General features: G+C 31.8%; 1 protein-coding gene across 2 annotated transcripts; it reads right to left on the reverse strand.

Moving 5' to 3' along the window:
- Positions 1–1,253: 1,253 nt before the first annotated feature.
- Positions 1,254–27,536, reverse strand: LOC127721725 (calpain-5-like). 2 transcript variants are annotated; one of them, XM_052228522.1, is made up of 12 exons: positions 27,404–27,536; positions 22,091–22,393; positions 21,099–21,310; positions 19,347–19,542; positions 18,866–19,047; positions 17,480–17,554; positions 13,962–14,118; positions 8,203–8,325; positions 6,028–6,224; positions 4,923–5,044; positions 3,186–3,337; positions 1,254–1,588 (listed from the first exon to the last, which is right to left on the reverse strand). In XM_052228522.1, exons 1-12 carry the CDS (start codon positions 27,416–27,418, stop codon positions 1,406–1,408), a joined length of 1,917 nt encoding a protein of 638 aa, XP_052084482.1. In that variant the 5' UTR covers positions 27,419–27,536; the 3' UTR covers positions 1,254–1,405. The 2 variants fall into 2 exon arrangements, with proteins under 2 accessions (XP_052084482.1, XP_052084483.1); XM_052228523.1 differs by lacking the exon at positions 3,186–3,337 and having other exon boundaries at positions 1,448–1,588.
- Between the last annotated feature and the right edge of the window lie 457 nt (positions 27,537–27,993).

Raw genomic sequence — 27,993 nt, forward strand, 5'->3', positions numbered from 1 at the left:
AATCGCACGATGTTATGTTTCTCGTATAATATAGGAAGCCAATACATTGTGAGAACATTGTGATTTAAAGTACCAACTTTACGATCAGTCGCAAAGTTTATTTTCACCGATAGAAGAATAGACAATATTAAATTAAAGAATTTGTAAAACAAAACTATTTGTAAGAGTTCTTGCGTCAATTACGGTGATTCATTTATTTTCGTGTGTACCAATTTACGTGGATTGATGATAATTTTCGAGGATATTTAATTTCGTGGTTTTGCCAAAGTCTGCATACAACCTTTTTGGAAAATTGTAATTCGTTGAACTTTTAAATTCGTGGTTCACCTGAACCCACGAAATCCACGAAAATTGGTATCCAACGAATAATGAAGAATCCGCAGTACATTCCTTCCGATTCTCTTATAAACAAATCTGATTAATATTATTTATCGCAGTGATTTGTTTGTATTTTTTTTTAGTTATTCCGTTTCCTTCAAAACTAATATTTTATATCGAGAGGCCAGCAGGTTTCAGTCAAGTAGAAATATCAGTTCCAGTACGTTGATTTAATTTCAGTCATTCGGCATCATACAAAAGCGGATTGATATATTTATCTTTTGTATCCTTCAAAAACCAAAAAATTCTTAGAGTTCCATATCTGATAACGAGTTCGAGTGCATTGTTGCATTCGGATGTGAAAGAATTCTCTGTTTGTAATTGATTTATTGGCGTCATGACTGGAATTGGTGTCCAGTTCATGGCAAACGAATGTTATTCTTCAATCTCACCACGAAAGTAACTAATCATGTCAAATCAGATACATGTGTTACTAACTTAAAATGGTATTTTAAATTGAGTGATATACCTATATTTTTTTCATAATGAAATGCATTAAAAAATAAAACAAAAAGGATATGAATTTGAACCATACATTTTGCTAGACTGACGAGTCTAGTCGGATTTTACTATTCCAGTTCACAAGGTAACAGAGCTCAAGAAGACACGTCAACCAACCTTAATAAATTATCCTGACTCTGAGCGCACCAATACTTGTCTTCATTCTTATTTCTAGATGTCGCGTGCTTATCAGAAAGGTAGAAAATTTCAATTTCCAAGTCTTTGATTTTACCTGGTCGGAGTGGAGTTCGAACCTACGACTGACTACACTCAAGGCCGAAACGCTACTTGGAGACTTTCAAGAGGATAACACAAACTTTAAGAAAAATATGTAAATGACCGGAAACAATAACATATATATCAAAATATTGAAATCTTAGTAATAATAATGTATTCAAAAGGCATTCTAATATATATATATTTATACATGTATAGATTAAAAAGAACCAGCATCTCAGCAGTGAATGTACGGTTCAAAGATGTTTTGTAATACATACAATTGAAACTGAGAAACAAATACGAGAAGTTACAACAACTTTAAATCGTGACTTGATCGAATAAAAACATGAATGAGTCCCGATCTTTCTGCATACTTCTCTTTCCCTCTTCCAAACACATTGTAGCACTTTTCTTTTCCTTCCTCTTCGCCAGTATCTGTTACTCTTGCTTGGCAACAAAAATCGTCAATTATTGTATTGTTATTGAATATCTGAAAGATTGATTGATTGATTGATGTTTGAAATAAAAAGATGAAAACAACATTTTAAATATTTTATACGTCCTTGACGCTTTCTAGTATTTAGCAAAGAAGTACTTATAAATGAGTATTCATCACGATCATCTGCTGATGTTTGTGAAGAAATATGTTTTTTTAAGACCACAGCGCTGATTCGATTTTTTTTTTCGTGCTTTATTGCAGGGGTGATATTTATGTTAGTTCTGTCTAATGTTATTAGTTACACAGTGTGCTAGTGACCTAATATGATACGTACGGGGTCAGTATCACTAACCACGTAAATGCCGCATTAGGTCATCACTAGCACACTGTGTATCGAATTTATCTTACCGACTGTCTTAATATGGTGAACTAGGATGCATTTAAACCTTGATATCACAATGTTAAACACAACATTAAGCAGTGCGTTTAGTTATTTATAGTGAGAAAGTCAACGTCTCTACTATATGTTTTATCTTAAAAAATGAATCAAATTGAAATTATGTATGTTAACAATGTATGCTAATTTGTGAACAACACAGGTTGGATTGTTTTTAAATACACAACATCGACTGATCATGCATACAAAACAAAACAAGCACATAGACCTAATTTTAAATAAACATGGTTCCCAAGTGTTCGCTTTAAACCAATGAAATTCCGAAAAGTGTATAGGATGTAAGATAAATTCCTAAACCCATGAATGGTACTTTTTAACCAAGGACACGCAATCAGCTTTTCGTGCTTAATATCACCACATTTATTCGACCTTAATTGTAAATTAGTATTTGCTTTTCACAATTTAATGATTTCAGTATACTTACTCTTCCGCTTATTATTGTCATGAAGTAAGCAATTTTCCAGTCGCACAATATGATTTAAAAGTTAAGCAAATCTGCTACACAACATGTCTTAAAGTTGTGAAACAAATATATTTAGTTATGTAAACATGTAGTTAGGATAGGAACTTTGAAAAATACAGCTGTTGAGTTTTGAACAGTTTCAACTTTTCTGAACAATTTAAGTACAAAAATAGGTCGTAGTAAATTAGGACAATAGCATATCAATATGTTCAAATAAAGATTGTAAAAATCTTTGAAATAAAAGTTTAACGTCTTTGAGGAGGTAGGGTCAATTTTTCTCAATTTATTTTACACAACGACAAATTTCATATGAGTCTTGTAAGCATTAGCAATATACAGAATTATTGCTTCGTGTACGAAGCTACTTTAACATGAAAATGATAAAAATAAATCTTCACTTGTTTCGAAATATTCGTTTTTCTGTATGATATAATTTCGTCTTTTTGGAAGACTTCTTAAATTGTATCGTAGCATACATTCTAAAACTTGTTTTTTCTTGTCTGTGTAGCATTGGCATTTCAATCTGAATCGATACCTTTTAGATTTGCTAGTTGGTTGTTTTGTTAAAACACTTATATAAAAAAAAATCTTGATTTACTGTTCCAAAGAACGTTAAAAGAAGTCACATATTTAGTGTGAACGACAAGAATTTTATTGAATAACTTTCATCGAATACCCTTGAGACAATATACTTTGAAATCTAACACAGCAAATAAAACATACTGTACCTCTATAATTATTGGAACATTGGGATTCTTTCGATAGAATGTAACTTTTAAGTCCAACACAGCTTCACATTCATTTTTCACATTCTGCTCAAATGGAATTAATGATACAACCTTCTCACCTTCGCATTGTACCACAATTTTGGGATTAAAGTCTGTAATGAGTTTAACATAAAGATTATAAGTCCCAGCAATTTCCTCTAAGTGAATACAGTTGACAAAATAATACCTATATAGACTTATTGTGTTTCGTAAATATATTTAGAAATAAACTCATCATAGATGAAAAGACTCTGAATGTAAGAAATCAGGATTTCGGCATCTCTTGTATTTCTTGTATTTTTTTTTTTTTTTTTTTTTTTTGTGAAACGGAAAATCCATTTTGCAAATTTCTGATCAAAACCTTTTTATGCTAAATAGCATGCTCACAATGGTGAACAAATTGTTGGTTTTCAGTTTATGTTGTTATATAACTTTAACAATCTTTACAATTTAGACATCCTTTCAAAACTATTTTATTGTCGATCAATGTGGATTCCTTGTGTTTAGGGGAGCAGTTAACGCGGATTCACTGTATAACGCCATCTTGGATTGTACAATAGCAGTACATAATCGGTTTTTTTTTGCCTAGATCTGCAAATTTTGAAACAGATTTGCAATGTATGTGTAATATAAATAAGAAGATGTGTATGAGTGCCAATGAGACAACTCTCCATCCAAGTCACAATGTATAAAACGTTAGACTGTTTATTGTTATACAGAAAAAACAAGTGATTTATTGCATTATCCGAAATGTTTAAACAAATACCAAATATTTGTGTATTCAGAATAATTTTTTTTCAATTTGGCCATTTAAGGGAAGATAACTCTTACAATAAAAGTTGTATACTGGAATGATAGTGAAATTTTACTTGTAGCAAGAAAACAAGTTCGCTGACACCATTTTGTCTTTCTATTTTCTTATATCATATTCTAAAACTTATATATCTTCTCATATTTTATTTCAAAATTCTATCTCATAGATTTCTTTTTATTTACAAAAATGTGTTTTTCTCATGAACAATCTCTGCAAATTTATGCAATTTTGCACGTCTTGTAACTTAAAAAATAGCACGGTGATTCATACTTTTTATTATATTTTTGAAAAAAGGATAGTAATATCTTCACTTTGGCAAAGTATAGGAAAATTTTATCTGATGAAATATATACCGATGATCCATCTTAAAGCAATCATGAAAAAAAATAGAATAGAAAAAAGTGGCTGATATCTTATAATAACTGTTTCTGTAATCTACATTTGCATGTCTATCTCTAAAACATTACTCTATTCGTGATCGTCGATTAGTCCTTTAACCTTTTATAAAGGAAATCATGAAATGAAACACAAGCTCTAAAATATAGCATCAACTAGCAGATAATTACTCCATATGCCACACCCTTAGAGCTTATTACGACGGATACTTTGTTTAATTATAAAGTGTCATGTTCCTCTAGAACGAAAACTCCTGTGATTTTTGTATCCCGTAGAATGTCGGAAGATCCAATTATTCATCTTTAGCTGAAATTCGAAAGGAAAATAAAACAGACATATGACACACATGGACTCTTCAGTATTTCCTCTTTAGTAAATACATGGTAATTTATGTCAAGTTTCCAAGAGTATTGTCACTCTAATGTTACAAAAAAATAGTTACCTAATCGATATGTTAAAAGCAACCATTAATTGCTTGTTTTTCGTACCTTTGTCCTTTGATTCTATTGGTTTTGTTATTTTTTCTATCTTCAACACAGTAAGTGTTGTTACCATCACAGGCATGCTAAAACACGGACATGTTGTTGTAGGTCCGTCTTGTGTGAGTTCCCTTTAAAATACAGTCAAAATTTAAAATATATGCATAAAAAAAGAATCAACCTAAATAAAGCAGCTCTATTGTTTTTGATGTATTGTCGTTTTCTGTCAGAAAAGGATCTTTTTTAACATTATAAGCTCCCATGACCATCAAGAGTAAAAACATCAATCGAAATTAGTTATCAATTGTAGACATTAGTTCATCGGCACCCTACGGAGAGGCATTTTTTATATTGAATGAAGAATGCAGTGCAAAGAATACTTGCATATGTTTTTAAAACATGCTTGAGTGTTTTTGTTCTGTTGCTTTCTTATTTTCGCGATTTTTTTTATTTATTCTTAATGTATGCCCCTAGCACCTTCATCAAATATTGTATCTATTTGAACAATTTGTTGCAAAATTTGTTTAGTACATATACAGCCTGTTCAAAGGTTTTTTTTTAAATCAAAAACATTAAATACAAAACTGTAAAAAAGCAACAAAACAGATTTAAATTCAGTCAAAGCAATATGTCTTGACAAATTCTGCAATACTCATAATAGTTACTTATCTCTGTCTCGGATGAACATGAACAAAACCGTTCTCGTTTCCACTGAACGCTATCAACTAGTGACCTACTGTTTACATGAACAATACAACAGGTGCAACTAGTAGAGAAGTATCTACTTACCCTTCCCCAATACCTGAGATCATCATACGATTTTTAGATGATTCGTGCTACTTAGTTATCTATTAAGTAATTTCTTGTAGACTAATGTTTGTCATTTCATCGTTTTTTGTTTTGGCAATGTGATTTTTTTAACTTCTGATTTTGATTGTTTCTTTTGTATCTTTTGCCTCTTTTTCCTTGTATAGCGACTTGATTAACTGGTACATTGTTATTAGCTAAAATTTAAATTTGTTTTCCATTCAAAATTTCAGATACGTTCATTACATGCAGTTCTCGCTAAAATGAATAACGTATAAGTAAATATTTATTGGTGTATGATATGTACCTTACACTTCCTTTACTGTTGTTATATAGTCGCAACAAAAAATGACCATGTTCCTTTGGATCTTTTGTGCATGGTATTATTACATATCTGCCCTTGGGCAACGTACATGTTCCGAATACGCTCCTAGATTTCACCATCTCGGATGTTTCACACACTTTGACCGGTATATGCAATCTATATATTCTGTTCTCTTCGACCTGTTTTGAGAAAATAAACAGCGCTGTGGGTTTTCTAAAATGTCATTTATAATCAATACAGTTTTTAATGAATCCTGCATTTATATTATTCTCTCAGACTATAATTTGATTGTTGTTAGTTGAATTTTTTCTTTTCTTTTTATTAAATTATAATTTACACTTTCTGAAGATATAATCGTAATGAACGTTTTTGGTGTGATAAACACTATTTAGGAATCAAAATGTGTTTCTTTTTTATCAATAATTGAATGATTTATTATTACAACGTCAAGTGGTAAATCTGTCATGCTCGTTATCATGAACAATAATTACAATAGCCACGGTAGGTCCTTTACTAGAGGCCGTCTAGGATGAAGGTGCGGAACATTTGGATATCTACTAGAAAATTGGAGTTGTTGCAATGGGACAGTAACTTTACCTTGCAACAGACCACATACGGACCCCTCAAAGAGTTGTTGAAAGGATTCGTAACGTGCAGAAATCGTGGCACTCTCTACAAGAATATTACGTCCTCATCATCCTTGAGGATTTTTATTATTAATAAATGAATAGTGTAATTTTCTTGTTTGAAAATTATACGCTGTCACTTTTTTGTGGAAATTATACGCTGTCACTTTTTTGTGGAAATTCAGAATCTGTTCATTGTTTTATTTTTAAAATTTTGTCAGAATTAGTCAGTCGTTATATTCCACTGATCTACGATTACTTCATTAACGCCTGAATGCATAGACAATGGAAAATCTTCAATCAATCATCGGAGTTAGCGCGGGCTTTACCTATGTCGATAAAATTGAGCTGATTGCTGATTTGTCACCTCTTCTACAGGGCACCAATCAAAATCCAAATGGTGAAAAGTTTTTATCTTGTATGGAATTCAGGCCCTCGTAAGTTGGAGAGGTCGATTACGGAAAGGGGCTGAATTATTCGGATTAATATACCGCGTGCTTTTGAAACACTTTTTTCTCTATCTTACTACTAACTACTCAGTGGTAGTCTTAATCATATATTAATACATTGCTTTGCTTAATACGAAAAGCTATGCTAACCGTATCGTTTTATTATTTCTTTTCATATTACTTCATTCGATAGAAGGTTAACGCTATTTTTGTTTGTGTCATGTCTTAACATAGACCACGTTACCTTAGTTATCAGATAGGATAAAGATAGATTTTGAATCTACGTTTAAAAGACAAAATATTAATAATATAACTCAACAAGAAAAAGAATAAGAATAACAATATTTATTGAATCCAAATAAAAGGCCCATTTCTTTTCCGCAAGATTATTATTTTCTGTTTGGTATTAAATTAATAATCAAGATCCATTTTGTTACATCTGGTGATCCGTTTATATGGCGATCGCCATGGCAGTCAGCATTGTATAAAACCATCCGTTGTTCGACCTGCTAGTCAAATGCGTTTTGTTAAAATATAATTTTTAACTTTTTGGTCTTTTGAAAATGTTGTTTGTGCTGTATTTAGACCCTTCTACCAAGAAATCTATTTTGCATGCACACGTATAAAAATTGCGCTTTTTATCCAACGCAACCATAGGTGTGAACGTTGTTTTCAATTTAGACTTATAGTATTAATCATACAGTAATCTTCAAGGTATATTACATTAAAAATAAATGATTAAATAACTATACTCCATACGAGATGGTGTTTGAAAATATGAAAAGACATCTTAAGATCAATATGCACGGATTTTATTCCTATTTCAAACACACTGAGAACACAAAGCATATTTAATGACAAAGCATAAGGAAGTGACAAAGACGATGACGGGCATTTTTGACCTGCGGTACATTTAAATGAAACGGGCTTAAACAAAATTTTGAGTACTCCAACCTTGTAAATTATCGTATAGACTTAAACTCTGCGAAATGTCATCAATTGGAATACTATGCTATATGAAGATAGTTTGGTCAAAGAAGACCAAACGTTGAAAAAGAGAATAAACAAACAATTTTCTGTACCTTCATAATTGCGTATCCAATTGTATTTAACGTTCTTCCCGTGTGCGATTTTTTTAGTCGAATGTCATGCTGTTCTAAGGAAACTCGTAGTGTGTCTTCCTCTTCTTTAATGTCAAAAAGAAACTACAATAATATTTCTTGATAATATAGATAACAAACATAACATAAAAAGAAGGCGATGACAGTAAAAACAAATGCAACAATAACCAAAGGACAAAAGGCATATGCATGGAGATTTTGTTGGAGATATTTAAGATTTGATATACATGATATATTAGTTTTATTAGCAAAGTAAGAGATAGTAAATTTAAAAAAAGCAAATGTTCCATGAATCCTTATCAATCATATCTCCAAAAGCATATTGTATATGTTTATATGGTAACATGTATCTATCCAAGAAATGTAGAAGCAACAGGTTACCTCTGTTCATTAAATCGTCAGGAAAATACAGATCAAGGTCAAAAACAAAAACAGAATCGGTAAAAACATATGAATTCTACGAGGAGGGAGACCAGTTACGTCTACTGGAATGATAGTGAAATTTTACTTGTAGCAAGAAAACAAGTTCGCTGACACCATTTTGTCTTTCTATTTTCTTATATCATATTCTAAAACTTATATATCTTCTCATATTTTATTTCAAAATTCTATCTCATAGATTTCTTTTTATTTACAAAAATGTGTTTTTCTCATGAACAATCTCTGCAAATTTATGCAATTTTGCACGTCTTGTAACTTAAAAAATAGCACGGTGATTCATACTTTTTATTATATTTTTGAAAAAAGGATAGTAATATCTTCACTTTGGCAAAGTATAGGAAAATTTTATCTGATGAAATATATACCGATGATCCATCTTAAAGCAATCATGAAAAAAAATAGAATAGAAAAAAGTGGCTGATATCTTATAATAACTGTTTCTGTAATCTACATTTGCATGTCTATCTCTAAAACATTACTCTATTCGTGATCGTCGATTAGTCCTTTAACCTTTTATAAAGGAAATCATGAAATGAAACACAAGCTCTAAAATATAGCATCAACTAGCAGATAATTACTCCATATGCCACACCCTTAGAGCTTATTACGACGGATACTTTGTTTAATTATAAAGTGTCATGTTCCTCTAGAACGAAAACTCCTGTGATTTTTGTATCCCGTAGAATGTCGGAAGATCCAATTATTCATCTTTAGCTGAAATTCGAAAGGAAAATAAAACAGACATATGACACACATGGACTCTTCAGTATTTCCTCTTTAGTAAATACATGGTAATTTATGTCAAGTTTCCAAGAGTATTGTCACTCTAATGTTACAAAAAAATAGTTACCTAATCGATATGTTAAAAGCAACCATTAATTGCTTGTTTTTCGTACCTTTGTCCTTTGATTCTATTGGTTTTGTTATTTTTTCTATCTTCAACACAGTAAGTGTTGTTACCATCACAGGCATGCTAAAACACGGACATGTTGTTGTAGGTCCGTCTTGTGTGAGTTCCCTTTAAAATACAGTCAAAATTTAAAATATATGCATAAAAAAAGAATCAACCTAAATAAAGCAGCTCTATTGTTTTTGATGTATTGTCGTTTTCTGTCAGAAAAGGATCTTTTTTAACATTATAAGCTCCCATGACCATCAAGAGTAAAAACATCAATCGAAATTAGTTATCAATTGTAGACATTAGTTCATCGGCACCCTACGGAGAGGCATTTTTTATATTGAATGAAGAATGCAGTGCAAAGAATACTTGCATATGTTTTTAAAACATGCTTGAGTGTTTTTGTTCTGTTGCTTTCTTATTTTCGCGATTTTTTTTATTTATTCTTAATGTATGCCCCTAGCACCTTCATCAAATATTGTATCTATTTGAACAATTTGTTGCAAAATTTGTTTAGTACATATACAGCCTGTTCAAAGGTTTTTTTTAAATCAAAAACATTAAATACAAAACTGTAAAAAAGCAACAAAACAGATTTAAATTCAGTCAAAGCAATATGTCTTGACAAATTCTGCAATACTCATAATAGTTACTTATCTCTGTCTCGGATGAACATGAACAAAACCGTTCTCGTTTCCACTGAACGCTATCAACTAGTGACCTACTGTTTACATGAACAATACAACAGGTGCAACTAGTAGAGAAGTATCTACTTACCCTTCCCCAATACCTGAGATCATCATACGATTTTTAGATGATTCGTGCTACTTAGTTATCTATTAAGTAATTTCTTGTAGACTAATGTTTGTCATTTCATCGTTTTTTGTTTTGGCAATGTGATTTTTTTAACTTCTGATTTTGATTGTTTCTTTTGTATCTTTTGCCTCTTTTTCCTTGTATAGCGACTTGATTAACTGGTACATTGTTATTAGCTAAAATTTAAATTTGTTTTCCATTCAAAATTTCAGATACGTTCATTACATGCAGTTCTCGCTAAAATGAATAACGTATAAGTAAATATTTATTGGTGTATGATATGTACCTTACACTTCCTTTACTGTTGTTATATAGTCGCAACAAAAAATGACCATGTTCCTTTGGATCTTTTGTGCATGGTATTATTACATATCTGCCCTTGGGCAACGTACATGTTCCGAATACGCTCCTAGATTTCACCATCTCGGATGTTTCACACACTTTGACCGGTATATGCAATCTATATATTCTGTTCTCTTCGACCTGTTTTGAGAAAATAAACAGCGCTGTGGGTTTTCTAAAATGTCATTTATAATCAATACAGTTTTTAATGAATCCTGCATTTATATTATTCTCTCAGACTATAATTTGATTGTTGTTAGTTGAATTTTTTCTTTTCTTTTTATTAAATTATAATTTACACTTTCTGAAGATATAATCGTAATGAACGTTTTTGGTGTGATAAACACTATTTAGGAATCAAAATGTGTTTCTTTTTTATCAATAATTGAATGATTTATTATTACAACGTCAAGTGGTAAATCTGTCATGCTCGTTATCATGAACAATAATTACAATAGCCACGGTAGGTCCTTTACTAGAGGCCGTCTAGGATGAAGGTGCGGAACATTTGGATATCTACTAGAAAATTGGAGTTGTTGCAATGGGACAGTAACTTTACCTTGCAACAGACCACATACGGACCCCTCAAAGAGTTGTTGAAAGGATTCGTAACGTGCAGAAATCGTGGCACTCTCTACAAGAATATTACGTCCTCATCATCCTTGAGGATTTTTATTATTAATAAATGAATAGTGTAATTTTCTTGTTTGAAAATTATACGCTGTCACTTTTTTGTGGAAATTATACGCTGTCACTTTTTTGTGGAAATTCAGAATCTGTTCATTGTTTTATTTTTAAAATTTTGTCAGAATTAGTCAGTCGTTATATTCCACTGATCTACGATTACTTCATTAACGCCTGAATGCATAGACAATGGAAAATCTTCAATCAATCATCGGAGTTAGCGCGGGCTTTACCTATGTCGATAAAATTGAGCTGATTGCTGATTTGTCACCTCTTCTACAGGGCACCAATCAAAATCCAAATGGTGAAAAGTTTTTATCTTGTATGGAATTCAGGCCCTCGTAAGTTGGAGAGGTCGATTACGGAAAGGGGCTGAATTATTCGGATTAATATACCGCGTGCTTTTGAAACACTTTTTTCTCTATCTTACTACTAACTACTCAGTGGTAGTCTTAATCATATATTAATACATTGCTTTGCTTAATACGAAAAGCTATGCTAACCGTATCGTTTTATTATTTCTTTTCATATTACTTCATTCGATAGAAGGTTAACGCTATTTTTGTTTGTGTCATGTCTTAACATAGACCACGTTACCTTAGTTATCAGATAGGATAAAGATAGATTTTGAATCTACGTTTAAAAGACAAAATATTAATAATATAACTCAACAAGAAAAAGAATAAGAATAACAATATTTATTGAATCCAAATAAAAGGCCCATTTCTTTTCCGCAAGATTATTATTTTCTGTTTGGTATTAAATTAATAATCAAGATCCATTTTGTTACATCTGGTGATCCGTTTATATGGCGATCGCCATGGCAGTCAGCATTGTATAAAACCATCCGTTGTTCGACCTGCTAGTCAAATGCGTTTTGTTAAAATATAATTTTTAACTTTTTGGTCTTTTGAAAATGTTGTTTGTGCTGTATTTAGACCCTTCTACCAAGAAATCTATTTTGCATGCACACGTATAAAAATTGCGCTTTTTATCCAACGCAACCATAGGTGTGAACGTTGTTTTCAATTTAGACTTATAGTATTAATCATACAGTAATCTTCAAGGTATATTACATTAAAAATAAATGATTAAATAACTATACTCCATACGAGATGGTGTTTGAAAATATGAAAAGACATCTTAAGATCAATATGCACGGATTTTATTCCTATTTCAAACACACTGAGAACACAAAGCATATTTAATGACAAAGCATAAGGAAGTGACAAAGACGATGACGGGCATTTTTGACCTGCGGTACATTTAAATGAAACGGGCTTAAACAAAATTTTGAGTACTCCAACCTTGTAAATTATCGTATAGACTTAAACTCTGCGAAATGTCATCAATTGGAATACTATGCTATATGAAGATAGTTTGGTCAAAGAAGACCAAACGTTGAAAAAGAGAATAAACAAACAATTTTCTGTACCTTCATAATTGCGTATCCAATTGTATTTAACGTTCTTCCCGTGTGCGATTTTTTTAGTCGAATGTCATGCTGTTCTAAGGAAACTCGTAGTGTGTCTTCCTCTTCTTTAATGTCAAGAAGAAACTACAATAATATTTCTTGATAATATAGATAACAAACATAACATAAAAAGAAGGCGATGACAGTAAAAACAAATGCAACAATAACCAAAGGACAAAAGGCATATGCATGGAGATTTTGTTGGAGATATTTAAGATTTGATATACATGATATATTAGTTTTATTAGCAAAGTAAGAGATAGTAAATTTAAAAAAAGCAAATGTTCCATGAATCCTTATCAATCATATCTCCAAAAGCATATTGTATATGTTTATATGGTAACATGTATCTATCCAAGAAATGTAGAAGCAACAGGTTACCTCTGTTCATTAAATCGTCAGGAAAATACAGATCAAGGTCAAAAACAAAAACAGAATCGGTAAAAACATATGAATTCTACGAGGAGGGAGACCAGTTACGTCTACAGGGTATCCACTATCTGTGTTGCATGCATCACCCATCAAGTGAAACCATGCCAAGTAAAAAATTCACCAAAAGGCAATATGAAGCAATCTGTAAATTAACTGATCATAATACCATGTTGGTATCTGAAGATCTACGACAACGACATTATGTCGCAAGTAAGTTCAGATGAGACAATCATATCGGTCAGCTGATTCGTGATGTTGATCTTAAACCTTACGAAGGTTCTTTCTCGAAGTAAACAATTGGAAAGTTGAAACTATCATAAATTATGTTTGATGCCCATGTCAAGGAAAAATTCAAGATAATAGGCAAGAGTTCTAGTTTCGGTAGTATTCCTTATTTAAAATTCACTGAGATATATCAAATGAAATGTGGTTTATTGAGTGTCTGTAGTAATAAACATACAATAGATTAACGTGGATCGAAATTAGACAAGAAAATGAAATCAACGAATGTGATCCAATCATTAAACATTTATAAAAATCATCTCTTAGCGATGTAAAAATGCGTATAGCAATAGCTCAAACGGACCTTGTGTTCAAAGTGAACCAGTAACAATGAATCCATATTACACGTACCTGCGGGTTGCTAAGAAATAGCGGTGATTCAAAGTCACAGCCGCCAGAACGACCAGTTAAAGTCCACTCGGAATGCAGTATATTTTCGTTCGATGGTTGCAGTAAATGGCATATGTCAACATTTGTGAAATAGTTTACAAAATCTTCAAACGCCATCCTGTTCAGAAAGGGTAAATTATATAAGAATGCACGAATATGTATCTAAATAAACAAAAAAATATACATCACAAAGTAACACTCAAAATATAAGTACATATATATGATCTTTCAACTCGTTCGGATATATATTGTTCATTTAATTAACAGACGAAAACATTAACGGCAACACAACGTAATAATGAATCGATTAAATCGCGCTTAAAAGGAAAACATGTGTACTTTTAATACTTAATTAAAAAAACAATGTTAAAACTACTGATTTTTTTATATTAAAATATTCAAACTTTTTAGAATATAGAAACATGTAGGAGTTCAATGTTGGTGTGCACTTTTCAATTTGATATTGTTTTCATTTATAATTCGCTGTTGTTCCACAGTTTTATCCGAAAAATCATGTTACCGGAATTTGCACTTCAGCATATAATTCAATGTTGTCACTGGTCACGGATTTGTTGTCATTTCTTTCCTCACATGCAATCCAGTTTTTCCTATAAGGTATTCATGAAAACTGTTGTATTTTGTGACATAATTAGAATCTTAGGACGCGCAAGTAATATTATCCGTATTCAAACTTTAATTCGAATTCGTCAGTAATATAACCACAGATTCAAAATAAGGCTTTCTGCATTTCTTTACAATTTGGTAGTTGCAATTTCGCTGCAGTAAATATTTCTTCAAATTTTAAGGTCGTGTCTTTCTTTTTCTCAATTCACAAAACTGAAATTGAACAACATTTTTTGCGTGTATTAGATCGTATGTTGAAAACATTCTGCAGTATATTGTGTTCTTCTTAATACATTATTTATTCACGAATGTTTTGTCCTTTTCTATTTTGATGTTCACAGAACTAGAAATTAAAGATTGAAACAACAGACACGGCTTCCTCCGCCTCATCATTTTTACTTATACCTGGAATTTGACATCAGCGGTCATCTCAGTAGCAAAATCTTTGAAAAACGAGACCATTTTAATTTTGAACTTAAAAATTTCCTCACCTTAGAAGCAATATACCAACTTCACCTTCTTATGGGATATATATCTGCCAACGTATTCGGTATTCAAGAGCTTACCGATGCTACTTTATAAAACACCACCAGTTTTTAAGCAGATAGTTGATAAAGCAGGGTTATGTCAAAGAACGTGACGTCCTTGTTCTTAAAACAATTTCATCGGAAGATAACAAGGCTTTGCTGATAAATATTCTGCATCAACTTTACGAATAATACATGATGGTCTTGAAGCATAGATTCTAAATACCGACGGTGTTTATCATCTTAATAACGTGTTACAGTGTTCCTTTTAGTTGTCTTTTTTTACTGTTTAGTCCATTTTTGGTAATATCCGACTGCTATACAAATGTTCAAAAGAAGGACGAAATATACCAGAGGGACAGTCAAACTCATAGATCGAAAACAAACTGACAACGCCATGGCCAAAAACAAAAAGACAAATAATAGTACAGATGACACAACATAGAAAACTAAAGACTAAGCAACACGCACCCCACCAAAAATTGGGGATGATCTCAGGTGCTCCGGAAGGGTAAGCAGATCCTGCTCCACATGTGGCACCCGTCGTGTTGCTTATGTTATTACAAATCCGGTAAATAGTCAAATCGGTAGGTCATATTTGTGAAAAAGGAAGGGTATTATAGTTACGACATAAGGAGCATATCAGATATCATCTGTGAAACGGTTATTCCATAACGGTCAACCAACTCGTGATGGCGTCCGTAAAATTTACGAAGGAATGATTTCAACTTCACCATTTGGAACTCTTGGTTTAATAGCTTCCTTGTGAGCAGCATACCTCTATCAAGGAAATCATGATAGGAAATACTAGCCCGAGAATATCGTATCAATTGGGAGATATATACTCCGTATGCAGGCGCTGCTGGAATGTTGCAACATAGAAATGTAGTGAAAGTTTAGTTAGCTATAAAACCAGGTGTAATCTACCATTTTCTACATAAAGAAATGCCTGTATTCGTTTAATGTGTTTCGGATTTCAACTTTGCCGCTGGATAAGTGACTTTCAGCTTTGAGTTTTCCTTGGAGTTCTGTATTTTCGTCATTTTACTTTTTAAAAGGAAACTGCTATTGGATTAGAAGTAGAGGATATAACCTAGTCTAAAACGGCGTAAAGAAGGATTATATAGTATCGTACAAATACGACTATCAGGGTTTCAGGAGGCACACCAATAATAAGTTTCATGATAAATATGAAGATTTTAAAAAATTCTAAAAATAAAAACGAATTTCCATGACGCTGATCGTATAAAACATTTAGTACTTAACATTAAGTAGTTGGTTTTTTTTCTTTCTATCGATTCATCACCAAATAAGAGACTAATTTAGTTTCAAACATTGCCACAAAAACGTGACCACAATGCAACTAGCGTATTTTTAAATACCTGCGTACAAATTTAGTGAGTTCCAAGTTGAAACACTAGATTTTTATGTTCTGTAAGCATTCACTATTTTGTTTTTCAGCCCCCTCCTTAGCGAATTAAGACACGTTTCTGATAACAGGATGGTTGATGAATTAATCTCATACAAATTATTAGCACCTTGGCATTATTTAGTACTACTTTCAACTACTGTAAAAATAGGTCTAGTGTATTGCCGGCTGAATGATATGTTGATCCTTGTAGGTTTTTGATGGCACATGACGAAATCAAATATTGTTGAATATTTGTTAGCTTATAGTATATAGATATAAGAAGATGTGGTAGGAGTGCCAATGAGACAACTCTCCATCCAAGTCAAAATTTATAAAATCAAACCATTATAGGTCACAGGTCGACATTATATGTCGGTTTATTTTTTATCGAATAAATATATCTTAAAACAGGGAGTTTCCTTGATTTAATCTTAAATTCATTACTTGAAATAATTGTATTAACGAGACTGCGAAAATGCTGGAGTTGCTGGAACTGTCTCCTCTCTTTAAAAAAAAATAAAATACATCATATCACTTACTTTTTTATCAAAATATTTATGGAATCGTGGTCCAAAACTATGTAGGTTTTTTTTCATATTTTTTTTTTATTCTAGGTATCCACCTACTAATTTGATGGAGCAACCTTGGTCCCACTCGCAGTATTGCATCACAGTTTTACAAGATCTTTTACACAATTATTAAGTTTTAGTCCATCAATTAAAAATTGTTCTACTCCATATTATTCGAAATTATACACGTGATATCAATACATAACTGCTTTATTTATATTCATGTTGAATGTGTGCATATCTACATTTGAAAATAAAGGCAACAGTAGTATGACGGTGTTCAATAGTCATAAATCGATCATCTCCTATGATACTTTACGTGTGTAATAAGAACACTTTCATTCTTACCAAAATTCTCCTTTGTCTTTAGAAAATTCTAGCTCAGGCTTTAGTAATGGATCCATCTTTTGCATTTCACTCGATCTGTAATAAAAACAAATTTTGCTGCTTTGGACGATATCAAGTGATTGATTGATTGATTGATTGGTGTTAAAGCCACTTCCAACACTATTGTGCTATTTCGTGGTGGTCAGTTTTTATTTGTGGAGGAAGCCGGAATGCCCGGAGAGAACCACCCACCTCGGGTAGGAAAGTTAACAATCAACTAAGATTGGAAACGAGTGCACCTGCCCCGTTCGGGATTCGAACCCACAACCTCAGTGTTGACAGGCTAGTGATAGAGTAGTTCGACTACTTAGAACACTCGGCCACCGAGGCCCCTGACGATATCAAATGACATGTGATATATATGTATACGTTTTAATGGCACGTGCACAAATTTAAAGGAAATACACGGCCTTCATCCTTTGACGGAGACAGGTACACTAGTAAGGTAGTTTTGAAATCAAACGGTCATGTTGGTATGATTGATCATCTTATTAAAGACTGAACAATAAATCAGTCATTTTCAGTCTGTCATTATAAAAAAGAAGATGTGGTATGATTGCCAATGAGACAACTCTCCACAAGAGACCAAATGACATAGAAATTAACAACTATATGTCACCGTACGGCCTTAAACAATGTACATTTTCCTACTTACTTACTGTTGTAAATTCAGTAATGTTCACATATTTTGCTGACAGTCAATTAAGATCGGTTCAGTATTTGTTATGTACCTGTTTACCTCAATAACATACTAAATTGTATGAAAAGCTATTGAAGAGTACTGAATTAGCTGCGAGCTAGTGGTTGAACAGTACTGAATTTGGCGCAGTGGATGGATAAGCCTAAACATATACTTATACTGAACATGACTTAATAATTCATTTTTCAGATGATATTAAGATCAATAAGACACTCACTTAGAAAGTAAAAACCTGAATATGAGAATTTATATTTAATGTCTAAATGATAAAAGCACGATACTCCCAAAACACGAATATGTTATAACCACGTAGATAAACTTGAGTTAGCTATTCATATGAGTGACAAAACAGTTTATATTCCAGTGATATACATGTTCATCTATCTGTCGCTTGTAAAACATTTGTTGACAGAATTATTGCGTGTTTTGATTTGCGTAGTTGAGTCACTGGCTATCAGACATATACCCGCATTTATCACATTTATTCACACATACTTAACACTTTTAAATTTCAGATGACAAAAGCCTTTTATTTATGAAGCTCAAAAAATGAAAAGCGTTTGGTTTATGAGATAAACAATTAGATTGACGATGATATGATTGGCTTTGACTGCTATTTGTTAAGAATGAACATGTTTTAAACGTACTTTTCGGACCATGGACCATTCCATTCCATCGTTCCCCAAGGATTTGCCATTTTAATCATTGATAAGTTACTTGTTCTTTTTCCTCGTTCTATTTTCAGTTGTTTGACATCAGTGACGGTGTAGCCATGCCCGAGAACGAAGCCTTGGGGTAATTCTTTTCCACGCTTGTCACCCGGTTTAACCTGAAAGAAATACAGCTTTGTCTTAAACTAAATTTATATTTCAAAAACGGAAAAACTTTTAGCATTTTCCACTTTCACCAATTAATAAATATCATTTATTTTTCTGTGATTTTTTATTTTTTCTTCCAGGGAAAATTGTATTCAATTTACTTGATTTATGATTTAAATGTGAAGATTACTTTTTTTGGAATCTATACTGTTTTGATGCACACATAAAAATATATTCTTAAGACAAAATGATTAATGTTATTAAAGTTATATAGAAAAGAATATATTAATTGATTTCTTATTTCCTTTACCAGAATATAGCATATAATAAGTGATTTATTTTCCATGGCTTCTTTTAGTTTTCCAAACATTGATCCACGTATACTTTCGTCTTTAAGGTCAATATTGGGATGAAGTAGATTTATTTTTTCACCAAAACCGCCTGTAAAGTCAACCAGTGCATCTATTGCATCACCGTCTGTTAAAGATTCGTAATCTCCAAAGAGCCTGACAAAACATTAATGTAAAACATATTTTCTCATAAATGTGCCATTTGATATAATTGTGTCATTGGTTTGAAAACCGATGTTAAAAACTCGTATATATCCAATAAATGATTACAAACACTGGTTTATTTTAAGTATTAATTTTTCATCTGGTTCCTTCAGAGCGACGTTATTCAATTGCATGAGTTTCTAAACATAACGCATAAACAATAAATTTTGAATTTAAACATTCAAGAGGGGAAACTCATAAAATATTGTACCAGTACCATTTAGACAAATAAACAAGCAACTGACATTTTTGTAAATCTTCTGTCGATATATGTAACGGTTTCAGAGGAGTAGAGATAGCAAGATATAGAACACTCCATTGAATTTTGACCTGGACCTAAATTCAAAATAAACAAAGGAAAATGAATATCAAGGAGTTACCGGATCGCTTCGGTGAAATTACTAACATTAGGGAAAAATTAAATATTCATTTTTTGCAGAGGCAATGGAGTAGTGAGAACAAAGAAACGAGTTCGGTTAAACATATGAGATTCGAAAACGTAATTACTGTTTGATATCTATAATACAAAATATGAAGACCTGTGTCGCTTCTCCGTATTCCAAAAAAAATCAATCAATATGGCTGTTTACCCTAAAGGAAGTATGAAAAATCCGGTTTAGTTTACCTCAAGGTAGTATTCAAAATGCATCTAAATATCCACCCTCATGATAATCTATTTTTGGTAGAGTTAGGAAATAATTCGGAAACCAAATGACTTTCTTGTCAGTCAATTTCTTCCCATCCTGCATCAATGTATAAATAAATATTTTTCTTATTCTCACACAATTTATCCTTTTCCAGACCTGTTGATAATTTTTTCATTTAACGTGTGGTTTGTTTGATCTCAGTTCTTCATTGGTCAAAATTCAATTATGACGTCAAATTTACTTGCTTTCCTCTGCATTTCCTATTGGGACGTCATGAAAAAAGCGACCATGCCTGATGATATCATATAGCATAGAAAGAACAAATCTGTTTGCAGATCCCTAACCAGGAGCCGGGCTTCAACTTTTTCTGCATGTGTGACTATTATTTCATACTACAGGTCGCACTTTGTAAATACAGCTGTTTCACAAACCACGCTTCTTTTGGGGAGATATATAATATTCATAGAAAATTTTTTTGTTAAATAAATAAATTCGTTTAACCATTACATATTAAAAGATAATCCTTAAAAGAGGGACGAAAGATACCAGAGGGACAGTCAAACTATTTATAACATTGTAAAACATGTTTTGTTATTTATAACATTGTAAAACATATGTTTTGTTATTGCACCCAAAATGTATGGATCTTAGAATCATAATGACCTTTTTAAGTGTATAATTCATTACTTGCCTTTAAGATGGTTTAAAACATAACGTTTATATGTAAATTGCATAAAATTTCTGCACCATTTTTTGCAGTTGAAGTAAAAATCTATTTGAATCGATGAAATTATAAGAAGAGCACCGCTGTCAGCATGTCAGAATGTGATAATTTGAGGGAAAAAGATGATTGGTACATACTTAGCATAAGCTTTCTCAAGCAATGAACACCAGAAAACTTCACGAGTTCTTGAATGACAGAATAATAACTTGTTATTCTTCGTTGGAAGCTGGTCATCGACTACAATGGTAATAGTTTCTCCAAACCTCCAAAAACGGAACTGGAACACTCCTGTGTAATCCGATTTGTCCAAAGCTCCTTTCCATTCCTGTTTCTTGAGATTTGGAATAACCTTGATAAGTCAATATAAATCTTTTGAACAGAATTATGCATCCTCCTTGCTTTTTCCTAGCCAACATATTGACAATTTTTTCCAACAATCCCCTATTCAGAAATCAATGTAAAACTTATGTTCTACATATACTTTCGTCTAAGTATTAAAGAATTGCACATTTAATTTTAATACAGGTAAACGTCTGTTTTTGGCCTTACTTTCATACAAAAAAACATTAAGCATCTTTTGCACGCATAAAATTAATGTTTAAAGTGTTTGAATCACGTAAAACATATTTTTCACAACAGAGATGTATTAAAAACATTATCTATTGAAAATTCGTCAAGTATAAATTGTGGTATTTCAGTTTTCGCAAAAACCATTTTTGTATTGTTATTCAATCTTCACTTAAATCTTATTTAACGGTTTCGGTATAGATATACTGGTACGTAGTTTTAGATATAATTCTAAAACTTCTTAATTTCTAAATTTTGATCATTATATGAAATATTTTATAGAAGTTATCAATCCAAATCGCCTCCATTATTTTGTCGACTGGCAGAACTAGAAACAGAAGAGATGCAACCGTGTAACCATGTTGTGCATTTCTTTTAAAAAATAAGGGGTAATAGTTTCTGTTGTTGTAATCTCTGTTTGATTTTTTATTTAACTTTTTTTTTAATTTCTTATCAAGCAAAAATGTATTTTTTGCAATGTTTGTTTGTATGATTAACTGAACAGCAATTGCACCTGTTCAATGTAGATAATAAGACATTTACTTATGATTGTTAGGCACACCTTTTCAACAATGTCCCGGTACAATATCAGAGTTCCAATAGCTGTTACAAACCATGTGTTTCCCAATTCGCCTTCATGTAAATCAAAAGCACTGAAGGCCTCTATGAGCTTTGGATATCTGCATAATTCACCTGGCCTTATCCATTTAATATCATCGTCACTTCGACTAAAGAATATTGATTTACTGTTTGGAGAGAATTCAGGGTCAGTAAAATTTTCTCCTTTCTGTATACAAGATCTTTTAATAGAATCATAGTCCTGATTTTTGTATTTTGACTTCTTGTTCATCACTACATTAAACGCCTGTCAATATAATCATTAACTTACAAAACATATAGGGTTAAGATGTAAACAGTACTTTCGAAATAATTCAAGATGGAGCAAGCGAAGGACAAAAATATCCAAGATTGAGGGCGTTAAGGATTTCTAAAAATGGTTCTAAACTTTCCATTAATAATTATTTTTTATCCAAATGTTTCTATTTTTGTTAGTTTAATAGAATATTCTTTTGTTTACTTGTCTTGTATATTTTATGTTGTTGTACACTTTATATACGTATATAAACTCTTCATAGTTATCAGGTTTTTCGAAGGGGTTAATTAGACATGACTTTGTTTTTGACGGAAATGAAATAATGCTATGGACGCATTAGTTAAAATTGAGCTGTTTGAAGGACAAAACCTTGCCAATTTGCGCATCTAACATTGTTGGGATAGATTTAAAACGGAAGATGTGGACTTTGTTTGCAAGCTCTGTATAACCCAATGTAATATCCGAGAAAGACCGTCTTTCAGAGTATTATTACATCTATACACTTTGAAGAGGTACAACATATTGATGTATTTTCAAGGATAGTATTATTGCATACGACTAACAAGCAGCAATGTATTCCACGTTCATGGAACGATTTTTATCGTTTTTGTGTTACAACCTCTTCAGTAGATGACGATCAAAGTCATCATTTGAAAATATGATTTCATGTTTTGATTGATCTAAATATTTCGGACACTGGACATGGTGAAAGCAAAATTTCTAAAATTATATAGAAGCGTGTGTTTAAAGTCAGCTATGTTAGAACATAAGCAAGCATTGAAAACCAGAAATTTAAAAACGATGTGGCAACTTAGGGTTAGTAAATTTACCGATGGGAGTAAAAAAAAATTATTTCGAATGATGACAGTTCAATTATTATTCTTTCACAGTTCCCAGAACCAAAAGGATTGAAGGGTTACAGTCTTGCACATTATCAGCAGGTCTGTACTTCAGGTGGCATGATAAACTCTTTGTTCAAATAATAAATTAAACTCATTACAATTCAGGAACCAATTGATTTACTATTACAAATATCGAAAGTGGCCAAGATGGGTCTCTGAGACTCATCATTTGACATATATATTCCACTACATAAATGATGTCCTCTCACTAAATAATAAATAAATCAAAGTTTGGTGACTATGTTGGACACAACGAACATGAAATAAAGGGTATAATGGCAACAAATAAGCTGTCCTAAAATCTTGACTTAGAATGGAAATTGACAACACGGTTCGGTTGAGAACAAAACTTTCAACAAAAGAAAATATTTCAGTTTCTTGATTGTGAACTCCCCCTTAAAATGCAGGAAAAATTCCTGCAGCATCTGCATATGGAGTATACATATACTAGTTAATACGATATTTCATTTCCTTTCATGATGTTCTTGATAGATGGTTGCTGCTTACAGGGAACCTATTATACAAAGAGTTCAAAGTGGTGAAATTGTAGCCATCCCTTTTAATATTTTACGAACATCATCATATGGAACATCGGTTTCACAGATGACAACGAATTGATTCTAATTGTCGTAACCACAATCACATCCTCTAGATCTGTTCCTCAAAAGTGACATTACAGTATCGGACTTATCACCTAATGAGTAGTAACACAAGGAACACGACGGATGCCATATGTGGAGCAGAATCAGCTACCCTCCAGGAGCATTTGAGATCATCCTCGATTTTTTTATTGGGTTTGTGTGGAACCAGTCTCTAGTTTTCTATGTTGTTTTTTTTTTTGTATACGGTTGTTGGTCGTTTTGTATGCCGTTGCCTTGTCATTTTGTCTTCAATTTATGTTTTTTTAGTAATTTTGGTTTCACTATGGACACAGTTGAACGGTTTAAAACAGAAAAAAGTTCTTCGTTTTTTTGTAGAATGATATAGATAAATAAAAAAATAAAAAGATGCGGTATATTTGCCAATGGAAAACTCTCCACCAGAGACCAAATGAAATAGAAGTTAACATGCAACTATAGGTCACCGTACGTCCTTCAACAAAGAGCAATGAGATAGTCTTTCTGGTAAGATATGGATTACTATGCAATATGCATTTCAACAGCATAATTCTCACGACTGTGGACTCTTTGCAATTGCAACTTTGAAAACAATTGCAAATGAAATATTTCAAATAGTTCTGCGATAAAATGAGAGAATCTGCTATTCCTGTAAGGAAGAAAGTTGTCTGTTCTCATTATGTTAACGACATTTCCCAACTATATAATATGTTTTTGTTTTAAATTGAATTATATATACATTGCGTGTGCAGATTCAGATACTCATAAAGTTTATGGATTCTAAATTTCCATCAGGAATGTATTCGGATATAACTTCGTCAATATAATGGAACTATAAACAACTGTCATACAAGTAGGCGGTTAAGCCAAGTTTAATCAACCAATATCTTCGGCAAATGCCTGTACCAAGTCACTAATGTGATAGCTGTTTTTCATTCGTTCCTTCAGTTGATGATATTTGTCTTTGTCAGTTTTTATGAACGTCCCTTTTTTTTAATTTACCTTGGAGTTCAGTTTTTTGTTTTTTTTTTTGTTATACTGTTTTACTTTACTGCACTTCTTGTACAAAATTATGATGAAAAAGTACCGTTATTTTCTTTTAAATTAAAATCTATATTTTAACGGAATAACTTAACAAATTATATTACATAGACACATCAATTTCATAATTGATGTTCAAGGTATAGAACCACTAATTAAGGCCCGGTCGGAAAGAACATACAAGAAAGTAGTACATATTTTAAACAAAATAGTTCCTACGCATAGCTGTATCTTTGTCAATAGGTGGAATATTTGGGTAGTTTTGGTATCAAATGAAAGCTTGGGGACTTGGAATCACTGTAGAACCCTTGTTGAAAGTTTCTTTTGAATAATAAAGAAGTATATACAATTTTAATAGGAGGGCTCATTTGCCCTGTTGTTCTGATCAGAAGTACCTGTTTTTGTACTATCAAACTTCCGGGAACCAGTACGCTCTAATATGCAATTAAAGGTATGTTGAATTTTTCAGCACAAGTCAGGATAAGGTATAGTTTTGACATGAAATAACTGCTACTTTATTTGAACTTAAGACAAAGTAGCCATTAATGCTTGAAATTGCAGAATTTAACATAGAAAGCAATGGGGCTATGAATTAGTGGTTTTATACCTATTACTGAAAGGCATGTGAAATTCTATTTTTAGAAATCATACCCTTTACAATGAAAATTAGTCACATTTGTTGTCATTAATCATGTTACATTATTTTTTTGATGTAACAATTATGTTGGTGTCAAATTACAACCCTCAAATTGCTACAATAAGGTATTTCAGCCTTTTTTGAGCATTTAGCATGCACACAGTTAAGATTTTACCTGAAGTTTAAATTTTTCCATTACCTTAGACTGAAACCAATGAAACATGTATATTATGACTAGTTAGTAGTATAAATATTGCTTTTGGTCAAATTATCTAGTGAGTGTTCATGTTTTATTGAGTTTCTTAGTGAATCATTTATTTTCAAATGAAATTGATGTATACTTATATAGGATTTCCAAAATCTCACTTGAAATGCATTTTATAACCAGTTTAGCAAGTTGTCTAGCTGGGAGATACATAAATTGCTCTTTTTGATCCATGTTTATACATAAAAGTATGGTTTTTACCAAATCACTCTCCTTTTTCAACATGTAGAAAAAAGGGGGGTCAAAATTATCTATTATTTTTTATGTTTGGACCACTGTATTTATATTCAAGGAAGAATCTTTGATAAAAATAAGACAAATATGTAAGGACACTGTTATTTGAGTAGATATTAACAAATAAGAACTGGTAAACATTGAAAAAATGTCATATCTGTCACTATTAGTATTCCTATGGAGTTTTCTTTGTATAACGCATATGTTACTACCAGTCCAATTTGAGCTTGAATTCAGTGATATTGTGTTTTGACTAAAGCTTTATGTGTTTTTCTGTGCTAGAAATAGATCATAGAAGGAAATTAAGTCAAGCAGAAGTCAATATAACAAGTTAGGTGCTGTTATAGGTATAGAACCACTAATTAAGGCCCGGTCGGAAAGAACATACAAGAAAGTAGTACATATTTTAAACAAAATAGTTCCTACGCATAGCTGTATCTTTGTCAATAGGTGGAATATTTGGGTAGTTTTGGTATCAAATGAAAGCTTGGGGACTTGGAATCACTGTAGAACCCTTGTTGAAAGTTTCTTTTGAATAATAAAGAAGTATATACAATTTTAATAGGAGGGCTCATTTGCCCTGTTGTTCTGATCAGAAGTACCTGTTTTTGTACTATCAAACTTCCGGGAACCAGTACGCTCTAATATGCAATTAAAGGTATGTTGAATTTTTCAGCACAAGTCAGGATAAGGTATAGTTTTGACATGAAATAACTGCTACTTTATTTGAACTTAAGACAAAGTAGCCATTAATGCTTGAAATTGCAGAATTTAACATAGAAAGCAATGGGGCTATGAATTAGTGGTTTTATACCTCAACTGTTCCGTCGGTCTTTTGTTCCGTCATTCCACTGTTCAGTTTAATGTAAGGGGTGCCATGACCAAGACACCTATAGATTGGTATGTATATATGTGTTCTTGCCAAATATGTATTTATTTGGACTTGATGATATACCGTTTGGGTTTTTTTCTATTCAAGGAAATGACATATTAGTAATTGGAATTTTTTATTTGACTGTTTGGTTCCTCATTTTAACTTTCAAGTTATTATTGTGATAGTATAATCGCCATATATGTGTTCTTACATTTCTTTGAATTATAAGTTTACATCATAAATTTCATAGTATCTTTTTTCCTGTAAACAATGGTTAATCTTTATAATATTATTTTACGTATAATACAAACAAGTCGATAGAAACCAAAGGTACATTCAAAACTCATAAGGTGAAGAGAAATGACAACACTGATTCTTTAATTAAAATTTCATGATCAAAGCTGACATATTAAATAAAAAATATACATTACCCCATCCATGTCCATTAAGAAAATTCTCGCTCAAATTGATTTAAAAAATGAAAAACGAAAAGGTCCCTAAAAAATCCAGATAAATTATAAAATATGAAAATACTTGTCTTACAAAATACATACACTATTTTGGTTGAATAAACCATTTGTTAACTGTTAGACGTTATGCTTTATAAACTACAATTACTTGATTGGATCACAAAGTCTTAGTTTACTTATTCGCTTGTTTCTCATGTTTCCGTTAACTGTTTGTCAAAGTGTTGATTTTCAAGTTCAATATACTGCGTTTAAAAAATACCACGGTTAGTTTATTATCTGATCAGAAAAATCAGAACATACTTAATGTGAGATTAAAATAGTTCATATTGTTTACAGTTCATGAACATTAAGATGGGGGAGTATTTTCCTTTTTTCCAACTTACATATATAAATGGATGTATGCCTATCCAGATTTAAATACTTAAATTTTTCGAAAGATAGTTCTCGTTGATGATATTTGATAATCTTTGTTTTAAATTTTTACTTTTTAATTTTATTGTAATTGATTCATTGATTATTGATATAATGCCACTTTCTGCACTATTATCCCT

Source organism: Mytilus californianus, unplaced genomic scaffold, assembly GCF_021869535.1.
Source record: "Mytilus californianus isolate M0D057914Y unplaced genomic scaffold, xbMytCali1.0.p SCAF_12, whole genome shotgun sequence".
NCBI lineage: Eukaryota > Metazoa > Mollusca > Bivalvia > Mytilida > Mytilidae > Mytilus > Mytilus californianus.